Source organism: Mirounga leonina, unplaced genomic scaffold (genome assembly GCF_011800145.1).
Source record: "Mirounga leonina isolate KUSES-001 unplaced genomic scaffold, KU_Mleo_1.0 Mir_154, whole genome shotgun sequence".
In the NCBI taxonomy this organism is placed as follows: domain Eukaryota; kingdom Metazoa; phylum Chordata; class Mammalia; order Carnivora; family Phocidae; genus Mirounga; species Mirounga leonina.
In genome coordinates this window covers 65,372,393-65,390,004 of record NW_023270389.1, presented here as the reverse complement: position 1 = coordinate 65,390,004, position 17,612 = coordinate 65,372,393, and the positions used below count along the sequence as shown (strand labels likewise).

Genomic DNA, 17,612 nt, shown 5'->3' with positions numbered 1-17,612 from the left:
TTGTTTGCATTATTTCTTATTCTTGAGTTTTAAGTTCTTTCTATATTTTAAATATGTTTCTTATCAGGTAAGTGATTTGCAAATGTTTCCTCCTCATCTGTGTATGTCTTTTAGTTTTCTTAATGTTGTCTTTAGGTGTGATGAAGTACAATTTATCATTATTTTTCTCTCATGGGTTGTACTTTTAATTTATATCTATGAAATTTTCGACTAACCCTAAATCATGAAGATTTTCTCCTATGATTATCGCTCACATTTCAGTTTATGATCCACTTTGAGTTAATGTTTTTATATGGCATAAGAATTTAATTTTTTTGCAAATGGATATCCAAGTGTTCCAGCACAATTTGTTGAAAAGATTATCCTTCTCCCTTTGAATTGCATTGGCACTTTTGCTGAAAATCAATTGGCCATAAATATGAGGGCTTATTTTTAGACCATTAATCTATGGTTCCATCATGCCAATACTACTAGTAAGTTTCCAAAGACTGTCAGCTAAATCCTCCAATTTTTGTTGCACAAGGCTATTATAGGTCTTTTGTATTCCCAAATAAATTTAAGGATGAGCTTCTCAATTCCAGAGCCTACCAGAATTTGGATAGGGATTTCCCTGAATTTATACATTAGAGGAGAACTGAGGTCCTAACAATTCCAAGTCTTTCAATCCATTAACAGGGTACATCTCTCCATTTGTTTAGATATTCCTTCATTTATCTCATCAGTGTTTTGTAGTGGTCTTCCTCTGGTTAATTCCCAGAGCTCCAAAATGGTTGTTTTTGACAATGGGGTCCACTTTGAAAAAATTTTTTTTTCTTGAGAGGATTCATCAATCTCTTCATGTTAGCATAGAAAGAAGTTTACTGGCTGTTTTTGAAAAAAATTTTTTGCAGATGAATGTCTTCACTAATTCCTACAACACATTGTTTTTTATTATGATTGCTTTTGACAGCCCTCCCAACTAATTTGTGAGTGAGGTCAGCTAGACATCTGCAGGAAGGAGAGGAAACACAGATTTTGCAAGGCCGTGTTACAATAGTTACAAGTAGTTTTTTTTTTTTTTAAAGATTTTATTTATTTATTTGAGAGAGAGAATGAGATAGAGAGAGCATGAGAGGGGGGAGGGTCAGAGGGAGAAGCAGACTCCCTGCCGAGCAGGGAGCCCGATGCGGGACTCGATCCAGGGACTCCAGGATCATGACCTGAGCCGAAGGCAGTCGCTTAACCAACTGAGCCACCCAGGCGCCCAATTACAAGTAGTTTTAAGTAGACTTGTTCAGTATTAGAGAAATGCTAATCTTTTCATTATTACTGAATAAAAGCATGGACTCTGGAGCCAGACTGCCTGTATTCAAATTTCATCTGGCCACTTCCTAGTTCTCTGATTAGGAAAGGAGTCTCATCCCCCTCTGCCTCAGTCTCATCTACAAGATGGCAAGAGTAATAGGGAACACCTCACAGAGTTTTTGTGAGGATTAAATGATTTATATAAAGTAACTCAGAAGAGGGCCTGCCCTCGTAAATTCTAGCCAAGTATTAGTTCATTTTGCTTGTTTGGGAATGAGAATCAGGTTTTGCTATTTGTACCTTGACATATCTGGCGTATAGTATGGAATAGTAGTATCGTATAGAATATGGAAACATGCTCATGACATTTTAAGTGAAAGGCATATTAGAAAAGGGAATGCACGTATGACTGCACCTACGTAATAATATTTATACAAACAAAACCTGGAAAGGAACACATAAAATTAAAATCGTTGTTTTGTGGTAATGAGATCATGGGTAACTTTTATGTAATTTTTGTAATTTTGCTTTTTTGTAAAATAATAATTTAAGAACAAGATACAAATAATACTTTTCCTTATGGGAAGCCATTTACTTTCTCTAACATACATGGCTAATTTTATTTGCAGTAAGTTATCTTTTAATAAAAAGTGAAACTTAACAGGGGTGCCTGGGTGGATCAGTCAGTTAAGCGTCCAACTCTTCATTTTGGCTCAGATCACAATCTCAGGGTCATGAGATCAAGCCCCACCCCGTGGGGCTCTGGGCTGGGCTTGGAGACTGCTTAAGATTCTCTCCCTCTGCCCCTCACTCCCCCTCCACTCCCCACTCTCTCATTTTAGAGAGAGTGCTCTCTCTCTCTAAAAAAATAAAAGAAACTTACCAGACTTCTGAAAATATCAACAAACTTTTTTTCGATTTCTTTTTTTTTTTTTTGAGAGAGCGAGCATGAGTGGTGGGTGGAGGTGTGGAGGTGTGGAGGGAGGGGCAGAGTGAGAGAGAGAGAATCCCAAGCAGGCTCCATGCCTAGCATTGCACCTGAGTTGGGGGCTTGATCTCACAACCCTGAGATCATGACCTGAGCTGAAATCAAGAGTTCTACACTTAACTGATTGAGTCACCCAGGCACCCCTTTTTAATTTCCTTTTAAATTTTAATTTGTGGAGTTTAAAAATGTTGGCTAATTGAACATAATAAAAAAATGTGAATGTGAGAATCTATTCATAGTATTAATTAAATAAATTTCAAAATTAACCTAATAGTTGTTTTCTGGCTTCTATGCCAGAAGTTCTGCTGAGAAGAAATTCAGCTCTCTGCTCAGGTTCCAGACAGAAGAGCTGGTAGAGCAATGGCAAAAGTATTCTTTGGTTATCCCTCTTGGTGAAAAAACACAGTTCAAACCAAACCAGAAAATGATTGAACAGAAAGAAACAATGAAGATGCTCAGTTAAGGTGAACTGAGAGTTAAGGAGGAAGAGAAGCAAATGCTGTAAAAGGAATAAATATAGGGAAGAGGCTTAAAAGGTAGCAGAACCCAGATCCATCTCTATTTCTCCAGGAATAAATATTTCCTTGTTATCATTTGTCATTAAATATTTGCCCACCATACAAATTTTTTCTCAAAGTTCTACTCATCCTTCATCATACCTTTCAATGTAGTAAGAAAAGGTAATGTTCTACTTTTATTAACTTAGGAGACAGGCTTTTATTTTTATCCTTTGCATCTCATCAGAATCAAAAAGAGTTTTGCTTACAAATTATCTCTAAATATGTATTTCTGGAAAACTCGGCAGAACTTTATGGTTACTAATGAAATAAAACCAAGGGGTGAATACAAGATTTGATCTACATTCAATTTGATTATTATTTAATATAATTTTTCTTGAACTATATACATTTTTTACTAGGTAATTTGTTTAGAAACTACATGCAGAGGCCTTCTAGAGTTTAACTGCATTTCTTACATCAAGGTAACTCTTAACAGAATCTTAAATTCTAATAGACAGAAATAATGTTTAATTTTATAGTCATATTAGTTAAACACATGAAATAAAAATTATGTGACCTATTTGGATAAAATTCAAATACTGTTAGTTTTATTTTAGTGGAAATAACTAAGAGTTACACAATCACCTTCATATACTCTTCGTACTTTAAACAAAACATTCATACTACTTACTATCTCTGGCCACTTCCCACAGTGTCTGTGTACATCAGCTCCATAAGACTTTACAAAATGGACAAATGGAATTGTTTCTCAAATAGTTTTCAAGCAAACAAGCAAAGTCATTATTAAATGTGTAAAGAACCTAACAGTCATGAGGAAAGTAGTGAAAGATGCATGGAACACAAGGGAAAACTGAGAGACAATAAAAAGTCTCTCTTTTATGACTATTTAGTCATGGTATTTCAATCTGTTATTAGAATAACTAATAACTGAACAAAATACTTTTACTGGAGGAAAGTCCTAGAAATCATTATAAAACACAATTACCCAAATGTTCTTAATTAAATATAAATAAGATTATTAAAACGTCTGGATAATATTAGGATTTTTACAACTGTTTGTTAAGAACTGACAAAAGAAATGCAGAATAATGGCGGTTCAAGAAATCTCAGCTACTAAACAGAAAAACATTCCTTTTAAGTATTTGACATTTTGTTCACAAATCTGGCTGAGTCTAAGTTTAATCTATGGTTCTGCTCTTTACTCAAGCTACAGCAGTTTAGGCAGAGCTGGTTTCCCTGGATTCCTACCTACCAATGATATTATTTCTAGTTACTCGCAGTTTTCCACCATGAATAGGACATTATAGTTGTCAAAAGTTCTCCAGTTTGGCCTAAATATTCCTGCTCTTGCCAATGGCCAGCTTAACTCCAACAGCCATGAAAGAGTAAGTGCTAAGTATGACAGGAAAGAGTGAAAAAGAGAATAGATGGAAAGTGAAATAAAGAATAGAGGGTCAAAAAATAAATGGGACAAAGAATAAGATGAGATAAGTAAAACCCTCTCCTCAGAACTCCTATACAGACTGGTGTAATGAAAACTTGCCTATACCATCTAGGTAATCCTTGTATATAAGGAGGAATAGTAAACACAAACTGTGCATCAAACATAAAATTATTTCTACAATTTCTATCACAGTGCTGAACATCTAGCATATGCTCAGGGAATACAAATTAGATTGTATCACTCACCTTATCAAGTTCACTTGTCAGTTTTTTATTTTCTTCAGTTAATAATACTTTTTCTCGTTCATACTGTTGTTTGAACTCATTTTCAAATTCTTCCCTTTCACTTTGACTAACACAATTTGAAACATAAGAGGGGGAAAAAAAGGAATGGAATTAAAGTTAAAATAATGGTATCCCCGACTGGCTACTGTACCATATGCTTTTATTCTGAAAGGTCACATATGTTAAATGTGCCAAATCCCTATCTTCCCCCTTAAAATTAAAAGTCACAATCATTCTCTTTTAATTAATAGACTTGTCTGCCTAACAACATCTACTTTGTTTTTCATTTGAAAATCTGAGAAGACATCTGTGATTTGTAGACTTCATGATTGTGCTCACCTTATTTGGTTGCATATGTACCAGAAAGTATGGGAAAATGAAGAGGTTAGGGAAAGAGGGGGATACATGGGCCCCAGCATGATTCCTTATACTCAGTTCAAGATTTCTAGCAAACCTTCAGTGAAATTTCCAATAGTTCTCTCAATATATTCAGACCTTCCTTTTCTTCTTACCTAGGTACCTACCTACACACATATGCATACATACACAACAAATTTAATATTATAAAACTTATTTAAGGGGCGCCTGGGTGGCTCAGTTGGTTGGGCAACTGCCTTTGGCTCGGGTCATGATCCTGGAGTCTCGGGATCGAGTCCCGCATCGGGCTCCCTGCTCGGCGGGGAGTCTGCTTCTCCCTCCCCCACTCCCCGTTTGTGTTCCCTCTCTCGCTGTGTCTTTCTCTGTCAAATAAATAAATAAAATCTTAAAAAAAAGAAAAAAAGAAAAAAAAAACTTATTTAAAATGATAGTTCTGAGAGACACAACTGACTCATCCTTAGAGGTAAACATAGTGCTAAACAGACTTTTTGGAAACCACCTAAGGGAGAAAGGGGAATCAGTTTTCAAACACTGAGCTGAAATGCAGATGAAGAGGCTTATATTCTAAACAACCAATGGGTCAATGAAGAAATCAAAGAAATAAAAAAAAAAATACATGGAGAGAAATGAAAATGAAAACACAGTGGTCCAAAATCTCTGACACAGCAAAAGCAGTTCTAAGAGGGAAATATCCAGTGATACAGGCCAACTCAAGAAATAAGAAGCTCAAAAAAACAATCTAACTTTATACCTAAATGAGAGGAAAAAAAAAGACAAAATCCAAGGTGAGTAGAAGAAAGGAAATAATAAAGATCAGAGCAGACATACATGAAATAGAGATTAAAAGAGAAAAAACCCATAATGAAACCAAGAACTGGTTCTTTGAAAAGATAAACAAAACTGATAAACCCTTACCCAGACTCATCAAGAAAAAAGACTCAAATACATAAAATCAGAAACAAAAGAGAACTGATACCACAGAAATACAAAGAATAAGAGAATACTATGAAAAATGTATGCCAACAAATTGGAAAAACTAGAAGAAATGGATAAATTCCCAGAAACACACTATCTTCCAAATTGAATTAGGAAGAAACAAAAAATCTGAACAGACCAATTACTAGTAAAAAAATTTAATCGGTAATCAAAACTCTTCCCCAAAATAAAAGTCCAGGCCACAGCAAACATCCTCCATAATGGGGAAAAACTGAGAGCTTTTCCTGTAAGGATGTCTGCTCTTACCACTTCGATCCAACATAGTACTGGAAGTTGTAGCCACAGCAATCAGACAAAGAAAAAAAGGGGGAATATGAGGATCCATACTGGTAAGGAAGAAGTTAAACTGTCACTATTTGCAGATGACATGATACTATAACTAGAACACCCTGAAGACTCCACTAAAAAAACCTACTGAAATAAATGAATTCAGTAAAGTTGCAGGATACAAAATTAATACCCAGAAATTGGTAGCATTTCACTAATACACTAATAACAAAGTAGGAGAAGGAGAAATTAAGAAAACAACTGCATTTACAACCACACCAAAAAGAATAAATAAAATAGCTAGGAATAAACTTAAATAAGGTGGTGAAAGACCTGTACTCTAAAAACTATGAAAGAAATTGAAGATGATACAAACAAATGGAAAGACAGTCTATGCACATGGACTGGAAGAATTAATATTGCTAAAATGCCCATACTAGCCAAAACAATCTACAGATTCAGTGCAATACCCAGGAAAGTAGCAACAGCATTTTTCACAGAACTAGAACATGTAATACTAATATTTGTATGGCACCACAAAAGACCCCAAGAAGCCAAAGCAGTCTTCAGGAACAAGAACAAAGCTGGAGGCATACTACAAGATTTCAAGATATACTACAAAGCTGTAGTAATTAGAACAGTAAGGTACTGACTCAAAAATAAACACAAGATCAATGGAACAGAGAACCCAGAAATAAACCCACACTTATATGATGAATTAATATATGAGAAAGGAGGCAAGAATATACAATGGGGAAAAGATAGTCTCTTCAATAAATGGTTCTGGGAAAACTGGACAGCCACATGCAAAAGAATGAAACTGGACCACTTTCCCACACCATACACAAAAATAAAATAAAAATGGATTAAAGATCTAAATGTTAGACCTGATAAAATTCCTAGAAAAGAACACAGGCAGTAATTTCTTTGACATTGGCCATAGCAATATTTTTTTTTAGATATGCCTAAGACAAGGGAAACAAAAGCAAAAATAAACTGTTGGGACTACATCAAAATAAAAAACTTGCACAGGAAACCATCATCAAAATGAAAAGGCAAACTACTGAATGGGTGAAGTTATTAGCAAATGACATATCTGATAAGGGATTAATTTCCAAAATATACAAAGAATGTATACAAGTCAACACCAAAAAACCCCAAGTAATCCAATTAAAAAATGGGAAGAAGACCTGAATAGACATTTTTCTAAAGATGACATACAGACGGCCAACAGACACATGAACAGTTGCTCAACATCATTGATCATCAGGGAAATACAAGTCAAAACCACAATAAGATATCACCTCACACTTGCCAGAATGGCTAACATAAAAAAGACAAGAAATAAGTGATGGCAAAGATGTGGAAAAAAGGAACCCTCGTGCACTGTTGGTGGGAACACAAACCAGTGCAGTCATGGTGGAAAACAGTACAAAGGTGCCTCAAAAAATTAAAAATAGAAATGATCCAGTTATTCCACTATTAGGTATTTACCTGAGGAAAATGAAAACACTAATTTGAAAAGATATATGCACCCTTATGTTTTCTGCAGCATTATTTACAAAGCAAAGATAATGGAAGCAAGCTAAGTGTCCATCAATAGGCAAACGGATAAGGAAGATGTGGTATATACATACACAATGGACTATTACACAGCCATAAAAAGGGATGAGATGTTGCCATTTGTGGTAACACGGATGGGCCTAAAGGGTATTAAGCCAAGTGAAAGAAGCCAGACCTAGAAGGACAAATACCATATGATTTTACTCACATGTAGAATCTAAAAAACAAATGAACAAACAAAAAGCAGAATCAGACCCATAAATACAGAGAACTGATGGTTGCCAGAAGGGAAGGGGAGTGGAGGATGGGAAAAATGGGTGAAGCAGAGCAGGAGGTGCAGGCTTCCAGTTATGGAATGAATAAGATGTAGAAATAAAAGGCACAGCCTAGAGAATCTAGTCAATGATACTGTAATGGTGTCATACAGTCACAGATGGTAGCTACACTGGTGAGCACAGCATAACCTGTAGAGAATCACCATGTTGTACACCTGAAACTAAGGTAACACTGTGTGTCACCTTATATTCAATAAAAAAAATTTAAAGAGATTTATATCTTAGCAGTAAATGAAATTCAATGTGGATCTGTTCTGAGTAATTTCATATGATTGATTCCAAGTCAACAAAGAACCTGAATAATGGCTGATTTTAAAAATGTAATCTTAGAAACGTCTTTTTTTTTTTTTTTAAAGATTTTATTTATTTATTTGACAGAGAGAGAGAGACAGCGAGAGAGGGAACACAAGCAGGGGGAGTGGGAGTGGGAGAGGGAGAAGCAGGCCTCCTGCCGAGCAGGGAGCCCGATGCGGGGCTCAATCCCAGGACCCCGGGATCATGACCTGAGCCGAAGGCAGACGCTTAACGACTGAGCCACCCAGGCACCCCTAATCTTAAAAACTTCTTACATCACTATATTAGTGAATATAAATGAAATTATATTTTAAATTATAAATTCTGGGAAAATAAACCATCCTGTGTGCAGGCAAACGTGTCATTTTAAAAAAATTATCCCAGAACCCTGGGATCACCACCTGAGCAGAAGGCAGCTGCTTAACTGACTGAGCCAGTCAGGCTCCTTGCTCAGCCAGGAGCCTGCTTCTCCCCTGCCTGCCATTCCCCCTGTTTGTGCTTGCTTTCTGTTTCTCTCTGTGTCAAATAAATAAAATCTTAAAAAAAAAAAAATTTTTTTTAAATTATCAATAGTCAAAATTTAGTTATGTTTGCACCCAATGTTTACAGCAACAATGTCCATAATGGCCAAAATATGGAAAGAGCCCAGATGTCCATTGATGGATGAGTGGATAAAGAAGATGTGTATATACACACACGCACACATACACTGGAATATTACTCACCCATCAAAAAGAAATGAAATCCTTTCATTTGCAACGATGTGGATGGAGCTGGAATGTATTATGCTAAGCAAAATAAGTCAGTCAAAGACAAATACCATATGATTTAATTCATATGTGGAATTTAAAAAACAAAACAGAGGATCATAGGGGAATGAAAGAAAAAATAAAGTAAGATGAAAAGAGAGAGGGAGACAAACCACAAGAGACTCTTAACTATAGGAAACAGACTGAGGGTTGTGGAGGGGAGGTGGGGGGGGCGGGGTAAGTGGGTGTTGGACATGAAGGAGGGCACGTGATGTAATGAGCACTGGGTGTTATATACAACTGATGAATCACTGAACTTTACCCCTGAAACTAATGATACACTATATGTTAACTAACTTGAATTTAAATAAAATTTAAAAAATCATCTTGATTCAAAAGCAACTCCAAATAACAAACAATGACAAAAACTTGAAAAATTACAAAGAAGCCTTTCGAAAAAATATGTACACAAATAAACTGAGTAAAATTTCTATGTAAAACTCTTCTTGTTTTTTCCTACTAGCACTAAACAAAGCTGAAGTCTCTTCCATATGAAAACAAAATGAACACACTCTTCCCTGAACCCTATGTCATGCTTCATTTGCCAATTCCCTGCCTTCCTGTTCACTGGGAACCACCTGGAAACCTTGACAGGGTGTGCTGTATCCACTTCCTCATCACCTATCTGTTCCTCACCACACAAAATCTGGCTTCTGCTGCGCCACCACCTCAAAAACCTGTTCTCTCACAACCAGCCACAGTCCTGTTACCACACACAATCTTCTTTTTTTTTTTTTAGAAGATTTTATTTATTTGACAGAGAGAGACACAGTGAGAGAGGGAACATAAGTAGGGGAGGTGGGAGAGGGAGAAGCAGGCTTCCCGCTGAGCAGGGAGCCCGATGCGGGGCTCAATCCCAGGAACCTGGGATCACGACCTGAGCCGAAGGCATACGCTTAACGACTGAGCCACCCAGGTGCCCCAGCACTGCTTGCTTTTAAGAGATTCCTACCACTATTCTGTTTTCCAACTGCTCTCCTTCAAGTCTTGGATCCCACTGTCAAGTTTTTGCCCCTCCTGTTCCACTGATTGTTCTTATCAAAGTTACCAATAAGCCTCATATTGTTAAACTCAACTGTCATTGTTTGGACCTCATCTTACTTGATTCAGACCTCATCTCACGTAACATGTAGACAGATTTGATATGCTTCATCACGTGGTTTCCAGGACACCAAATCAGCCGGTCTTCTTCCTATCATTCTTGGCTGTCCACTTGGCTGTTTCTTCCTCATTTCCAAAGTCCTAAAGACTGGAGCACCCCAGGGCTCAGTGCTGAACCTCTTTTCTATCTCTACCAATCACTAAGTGATCTCACAGAGTCTCACTGTTTTAAAAACCATGTGAGTGATAAACTACTCCCAGGATTTTATCTCTAGCCCTAAAATCCAGGCTGATCTACCCAATGACCTACTTGACATCTCCATGTGGGTGTCTAGTGGGCATCTCAAACATGTTTAAAATGAGCTCCCAGTAATACTCCTATCCCAAACGTGCTTCCTTCGCACTGTTCCTCTCTAAATGGTAACTACAATCTCCTAACTGCTAAGACCTGAAACCTCAGTATCATCCTTGATTCTTCTTCTTCTTCTTCCTTTCTCCCTCCATATCTAGTCCACCAGCAGAGACCAGTGTCTTTACTTTTAAGGAGTATCAGAATTCCAACGTCTTTCCACCACTTCTGCCTCTACCATAGGCCAACCCACCATCCTCTTGGGCCTGGACTACTGTGATAGCCTTCTAAATTATTTCCATGCTTTTCTCTTATCTAAGTCAGACTGTTTTTAACCCAGTAGTCAGAGTAACCCTGTTAAAACACAACCCAGTATTTGTCAATTTTCCACTCAAAATCCCACAGTACGTCCCTGCAATGGTTTTATTCAGAGCAAATAACCAGAAGTCACCTGTCACAAAGCCTTGTGCGATCTGGCCTGGGTCCCTCTCATACTTATCTCCTACTATACTTTCCCCTTAAGTCTACCTTGGCCATATTGGCCTCCTTATTATTATATTTAATAGACTTTATTTTTTAGAAAAGTTTTAGGTTCATAGCAGAGATTTCCCACATACCCCCTGCCCCCCAAACACAGGTACAGCCTCCCCACAACACCACCCCCACCAGGGTGGAGCATGTATTTTGTCAGTGAACTTGCAGTGGACACATCAGCATCACTCAAACTCCACAGCTTACGTCAGGGTTTGGACACATGTTCAACGACATGCACCCACCATTACAGCATCACACAGAGTAGCTGCACTGCCCTGGACATCCTCCTCGACACCTCCACCCTCCCCCAAGCCCCGACAAGCACTGATCTTTATACTGTCTCCCTAGTTTTGCCTTCTCGTTATTTTTTTAACAGACTGTACTCTGTGTACTCTTCTCCTACATCTGTAGAGATGCCTCCCTACTTTCTTTAGCCCTTACTTCAATTACTTTCTCAGCATAATTTCCCCAGACCTGTCTATACAGAGAATTTAATTGCCCCCTCAATGCTTCATGGCCCTGTCTTGTGCTGTATTTTTTGTTCTTGGCATTTATCATTACCTAATATATTCTATATTTTACTTATTTTGTTTGTAGTCTTTCGCCTAACTAAAGGATTTTGATATGCTTCATCACGTGGTTTCCAGGACACCAAATCAGCCGGTCTTCTTCCTATCATTCTTGGCTGTCTACTTGGCTGTTTCTTCCTCATTTCCAAAGTCCTAAAGACTGGAGCACCCCAGGGATTATATATTTATCTGTAATTTCTGCTCATAGTTACAGGACAGAGATTTTTTTTGTCTATCCACTGCTACGTTCCCAGGGCCCATAACAGTGCTTTACCCACCATAGGTCCTAAAAAAATTGTTGAATGAATGGACCAAACTAAATAAATTTTGGCTTCCAAAATAAGTTGAGAATGACAATAGCATACATTCAGCTGCCTAAAAATAAGGTCCCAGGTCCCAGCAGCAATTTCTCACATCTGGCCATTATGGCATCCAGGTTCTGGGTGTCTGGGACCTTCTGAGCCCACATGCTCAGAGCATGCTCTGAGCCCATTTACCTCCACCTTCGAGGTCAGCACCTACAGTCCTGCTCATTTCCCACAGCCAGGTTCCTACCTGCCATCTGCCCCCCTCAGTCCCGCTCCACACAGAAACAAGAGTGATCTTTCAAAACCACGAGTACCACCCTGTCACCTGCCTTCAATGGCCTCAGGATGACGCCCAAACTCCTTGCCCTCCTTCATGATCTTGCCTCTACTTCCCTCTGCAGACCCACTTCTCACCCTCTCACCTGGCCTCTATGGCTTCACCATCAGGACAGCCTAGTCTCTGAATGTGCCATGCTCCCCTCTTTTCCTCTCCATCCTAGCACATTCTGCTACGTCTATCTGGACACTCTTCCACAGTTAGATAATTTATCTCTTTGGTCTTAACTTAGACATAATTTTGTCCAAAAAACCCAGACATACCAAAGTTATCCTTTGTGCCTCGTCTATGGGAGCTCCTGCATTTTGTCTGCACTTATACTATCCCGTGTGCTTGCCTGTCATGCTGTAGTATAATTTCCTATTTACTGATCTTGACTTTGGGCTCTGTAGAACTGGGATATGTGGACTGCCCATGTATCTCCAACCCCTGACACATAATAGGCATTCAGGAAATATTTATTAATATTTTATTAATAACTTAATAATTATAATATTATATTATAAAAATATTATAATAAATTAATAATTATAATATTAATAACTTGATTCTTACCTCTCTCTCCTGTTTTTTTCCAATTTGTCTTTCAAAATCATAATTTCCTTGTTGAGAGCAAGTTGCTGGCCTTCTGAATCATGAAGTTCTTTCTTCAGATTTTTAATTTCATTTGCATGTATTCCTTCTCTTTTAGACAATTCTTCTTCATAAAAGATACTTTTCTTTTCTAAATCAGTCTTTAGTTTGGTTATCTCTTGCTGATGTTCTATGCTGCACAGTCCTGGCGAGTAACTAATTTGTTTTTGCTACAGAAGTAATAACAAAAAATTGGTTCATCTATAAGAATAATAAAATATCAAATAATAACTTCTTTCTATAATATAAAGAACTGTTCATATAACTGAATATTATTTTTGTATATTACCACATAAACAATATTTCTTTATTAAGGATATTCACCTTTTGTCGGCCACATGTTGCAAATACTTTTCTCAGTATGTATTCTGTTATTGTGTTGTGTTTTATAGCCTTCTTTACACTAAGATTATATATTTATCTGTAATTTCTGCTCATAGTTACATAATTATTTGTTTATATTTAAATTCTAAAGTAAACACAATTATTGTTGGTGTATGGAGTGAGAGAAAAATCTAACTGCAACCTATTTCTGATGTGGAACCAATAAAGGATTATAAGTATGCTTGTGTCTTTAGAAGATTAAATGGGGCTAGGGAATGACAGAGCTAGAATGTACAAAAAGGAAAGAGAGGGGGCTTCTCCAATGGTCTAGGGAGAAAGACAAAGGTCTAATCAAACATTTTCACAACCACTAGAAAAAAATGATAGGTTTCTTGACATTTAGGTAGGGCATTAGACACAAGAAATTTAGTTGAAAGCCAACTTCTTAGAAATTTGAATGAAATATATTCTCAGTAATAAGGTGCAAGGAAAACACAAAGTCCAAAGCTTCTTCCAGACTGTGGCTAAAGGGTGAATAGAAACATACAGAGATTATGCCTGTAAGACCTCCTGAGCTTTGGAACTTTTCCATTACTTTGCTATATGCTATTTTCCCAGGGGGTCAAGGATAAATTTTTAAAAACCAAAGAACCTGGGTTTATGTTTAGTGATATAATGAATCATGTTCTGGAGGACACTGTGTCCTTTTTTGACAACAGTAATAAGGGCTGAAAAACTGTTAACAGAAGTTGATTTAAAGCTGAAAGAAAACTATGCTCACTTCTTCACATTTGAGGTACATACTTAAAAAAAAAAAAAAAGAACCCAGAGACATCAATTGGTCTGGAGAACTGTCTCTGGGGTATCCACTGTACTATTTAACCATTTACTAAAGCACTACTGATGGAGCACCTACTGCACGCAAGACTCGGACCATCCAGCATTTTGGAGACAGCCTGTCTTGCAACGCTCGGCCGAACTGGGAAGAGCCACAGCCAGTCCGACTCTGGCTCCATGCATCTCCACAAAAATGAGGCCTAAATTGACATCAGTAGTCCTGACCATTTACCTATATGGCTCTTTCACTTTTTTCATCACCTAAAAAACAATCTTAGTTTGCTGTTCTGGTTTGTATAGTTTGGCTGTTGGGATAGCAGCAGCATGCACTGACGTTTCAAACAAAAGTTACCCTGATATCAAAACCTAACAAAGATACCATCAGAACAAGTCATAGACTCAAGTCACTTGTTGATAAGGATGTAAAAAAAGTCAAAATGTTGATAAAATCAAACCATATATAAAAAAGAACACTCTACCCCAAAGAATAGATCTTACTGCAGCTATTGAAGGTAATTTAATACTAATAAACTTGTTAATAAATGTGCAAAGATGGCATTACTTTAATGTATTAAATTAAAATAAATCCATATGATAATCTCACTAGGTATCCATGTCCAAAAGTATTTGAGAAAATCCAATACCCATTCCAAATACTACTCCGAATCCCACAATAAAACAAAACAAAAAACAGTAAAATGATTCTCCTTTACCCATTTTCCAGCTATCAGACAAAAAAATACCTATTGGTGAAGCACCAGAAATACATACAAGAGATTAAGGAATAATCACAAAAAGGGTGTCTGCCATTATTTCTTAGTATTAGTTTTTAGATATTCTGTCTGAGCAAGTAACATGTGCATAATTATAAGAAATGAATATTAGAAAGAAAAGTGATAAAACCATTATAATTTCCATAGAATTGTTTGCCCACAAAATGTAAATAAATCCACTAAAAATGTTACACCTGATAAAGTTGCGTAAAGCAACTGCAGGTAAGATAAACACAAATCAACAATATTCCTGGGGAGTGGAATGAGCAATAATAAAACACAGTAAAAAATTTCATTATTAATAGCAAAAATAATCAAAGAAAAATGATCAGAAACTAATACATGCACGTGAGGAATAACAATAGTAACTTGTCTGAATTATATGAAGAAAGGACAAGTCTTTATAAAAGACATAAAAGAAGACTTGAAACAATATAGAAAAATACCTACTACTTGAAAGATTAAATGTATAGCTATTTAATATTTCTCAAGTTATATTCCTCGTAAATATAAAAAACAATTAAATATAGGAGATGGCACACAGGTGTTCGTTGTAAAATACACTTGTAAAAATGCCAAAGAAAATCCTGGCGGCAAAAAGGAGTAAAGAGGAAGAGAGAAGAATGTTCTTTTCAGATATTAAAACATACTATACAAATCTTTAATAAAATCTCAGTGTAACAGAGCTCTATCCCAAAATAATTTTATTCAATATATGAGATGTCTTTAATCACCAAGGAAGGCAGTAATTAACTAATTGGAACCACCAATTCAGCAACAAAAGAACAAAATGATTCTCACAACATCCCATCTAGCAAAACAAATTCCAGGTAACTTAGATTTAAATATTTTTAGAAGTTTTTTCCCCACACTTCTCAATAGTTTAATAAACTGATAACTATTTAGGGGTTGTTAGATTGTATATATGATGTTTGTTAAACCAAGCACAATTCTAAGTAAGCACTGATAGGTTTTGGTAGGGAGAGCTAAGTACATGGACAGTTGCATGAACAAGATGTTCATTATACTGTATTATTAAAAAAATAACTTATCTCCTATGGTGTAGTTTATAAATATCTGAATGAAATCACAGGACAATTTCACAACATTGTCAAAAGGGAGGTTATGTGGTTGAAATTTTTTCAAGAGACAGAATTTTGTACATTCAGAAAAATAAATCATCTTTGTTCATCCGTTGTTAGACATTGCTTTAGCTAATGAATACTGAGTCATGATAATTAATTTTCTTGAAAAATAAAGGATATAAACCATGAAAAAAATATATTTAGAAGTATACAGAAGTATATGTGACTAGAATTAATTTTTTTTTTTTTTTGACAGAGAGAGACACAGCGAGAGAGGGAACACAAGCAGGGGGAGTGGGAGAGGGAGAAGCAGGCTTCCAGCCAAGCAGGGAGCCCGATGTGGGGCTCGATCCCAGGACTCTGAGATCATGACCTGAGCTGAAGGCAGACGCTTAACGACTGAGCCACCCAGGCACCCCTAGAATTAAATATTTTTAAACCCAATAGAAACACCCAGGAAAAGGCAGAATTACATACTTAACAAACTCTGAGCAATAAAAGAAACACCAAGGAAAATAAGAACAAACCTCCTGTGATTTGAAAAGGAAACAAGACCAAAATTAAAGGTCAAAAGATAAATGAATAAATAGTTGTAGAAAAATGGAAGAAAAAGTATCATTTTCGCTATTGAAGAGTTTATATGAATTGTAAGAGAAATATTCAGACTCTAAAATTAAAAAGGCAAATAACTTAAAGGAATAATTCACAAAGAAAAAATATAATTAATAAACAATCTACTAATAAGGCAAGAAATGCCTCTTATACTTGCAACAATTTGTGGCCCGCATTTAGTGCCTTAAAGTGATCTGACAATTTCATTTCTAGGTATCTGTTCTAAGAAATAATATCAAAAAGGCAATGCACAAAAGTGTTCATTGTAATGACAGTGTTGCAAAAGTGAAACATAAATTATCAATAGTAGAGAACTGGATTAAGTGGATATCCTTCTAATATCATTAAAATTATGTGATAGTGGGACGCCTGGGTGGCTCAGTCGTTAAGCGTCTGCCTTTGGCTCAGGTCATGATCCCAGGGTCCTGGAATCAAGCCCCACATCGGGCTCCCTGCTCGGCAGGAAGGCTGCTTCTCCCTCCCTCTGCTTGTGTTCCCTCTCTCGCTGTGTCCCTCTCTGTCAAATAAATAAAAAAATCTTAAAAAAAATAAAATAAAATTATGTGATAGTTATGTAATGAATGTAAATGCTTGTCTCACACTTTCAAGTGAAAAATACAGGTGTTAAGGGTGAATTATGTCCCTCCAAAATTCATTTAAAGCATTAACCACCAGTACCTCAGAATGTGTATTTATTTATTTATTTATTTATTTATTTATTTAAAGATTTTATTTATTTTTTAGAGAGCAAGCGAGAGAGAAACAGCATGAGAGGGGAGAGGGTCAGAGGGAGAAGCAGGCTCCCCGCTGAGCCGGGAGCCCGATGTGGGACTCCATCCCAGGACCCTGGGATCATGACCTGAGCCAAAGGCAGACGCTTAACCATCTGAGCCACCCAGGCGCCCCTCAGAATGTGTATTTAAAAATATGGTCTCAAATACTGCATGATCTGACTTAAATGTGGAATCTAAAAAAGTCAAACTCTGA

At 36.7% G+C, this 17,612-nt stretch overlaps 1 protein-coding gene across 10 annotated transcripts in view; it reads right to left on the bottom strand.

Annotated features, from left to right (window-relative positions):
- Positions 1-17,612, bottom strand: part of CDC42BPA (CDC42 binding protein kinase alpha) — a 338,932-nt gene that overhangs the window by 91,892 nt on the left and 229,428 nt on the right. For all 10 annotated transcript variants that reach the window (XM_035011000.1, XM_035011004.1, XM_035011008.1 and 7 more), the window contains 2 exons: positions 12,917-13,164; positions 4,483-4,588 (listed from right to left, as the gene is read on the bottom strand). In XM_035011000.1, coding sequence (XP_034866891.1) covers positions 4,483-4,588; positions 12,917-13,164 — 354 coding nt within the window. The remainder of the gene's footprint in view (positions 1-4,482; positions 4,589-12,916; positions 13,165-17,612) is intronic.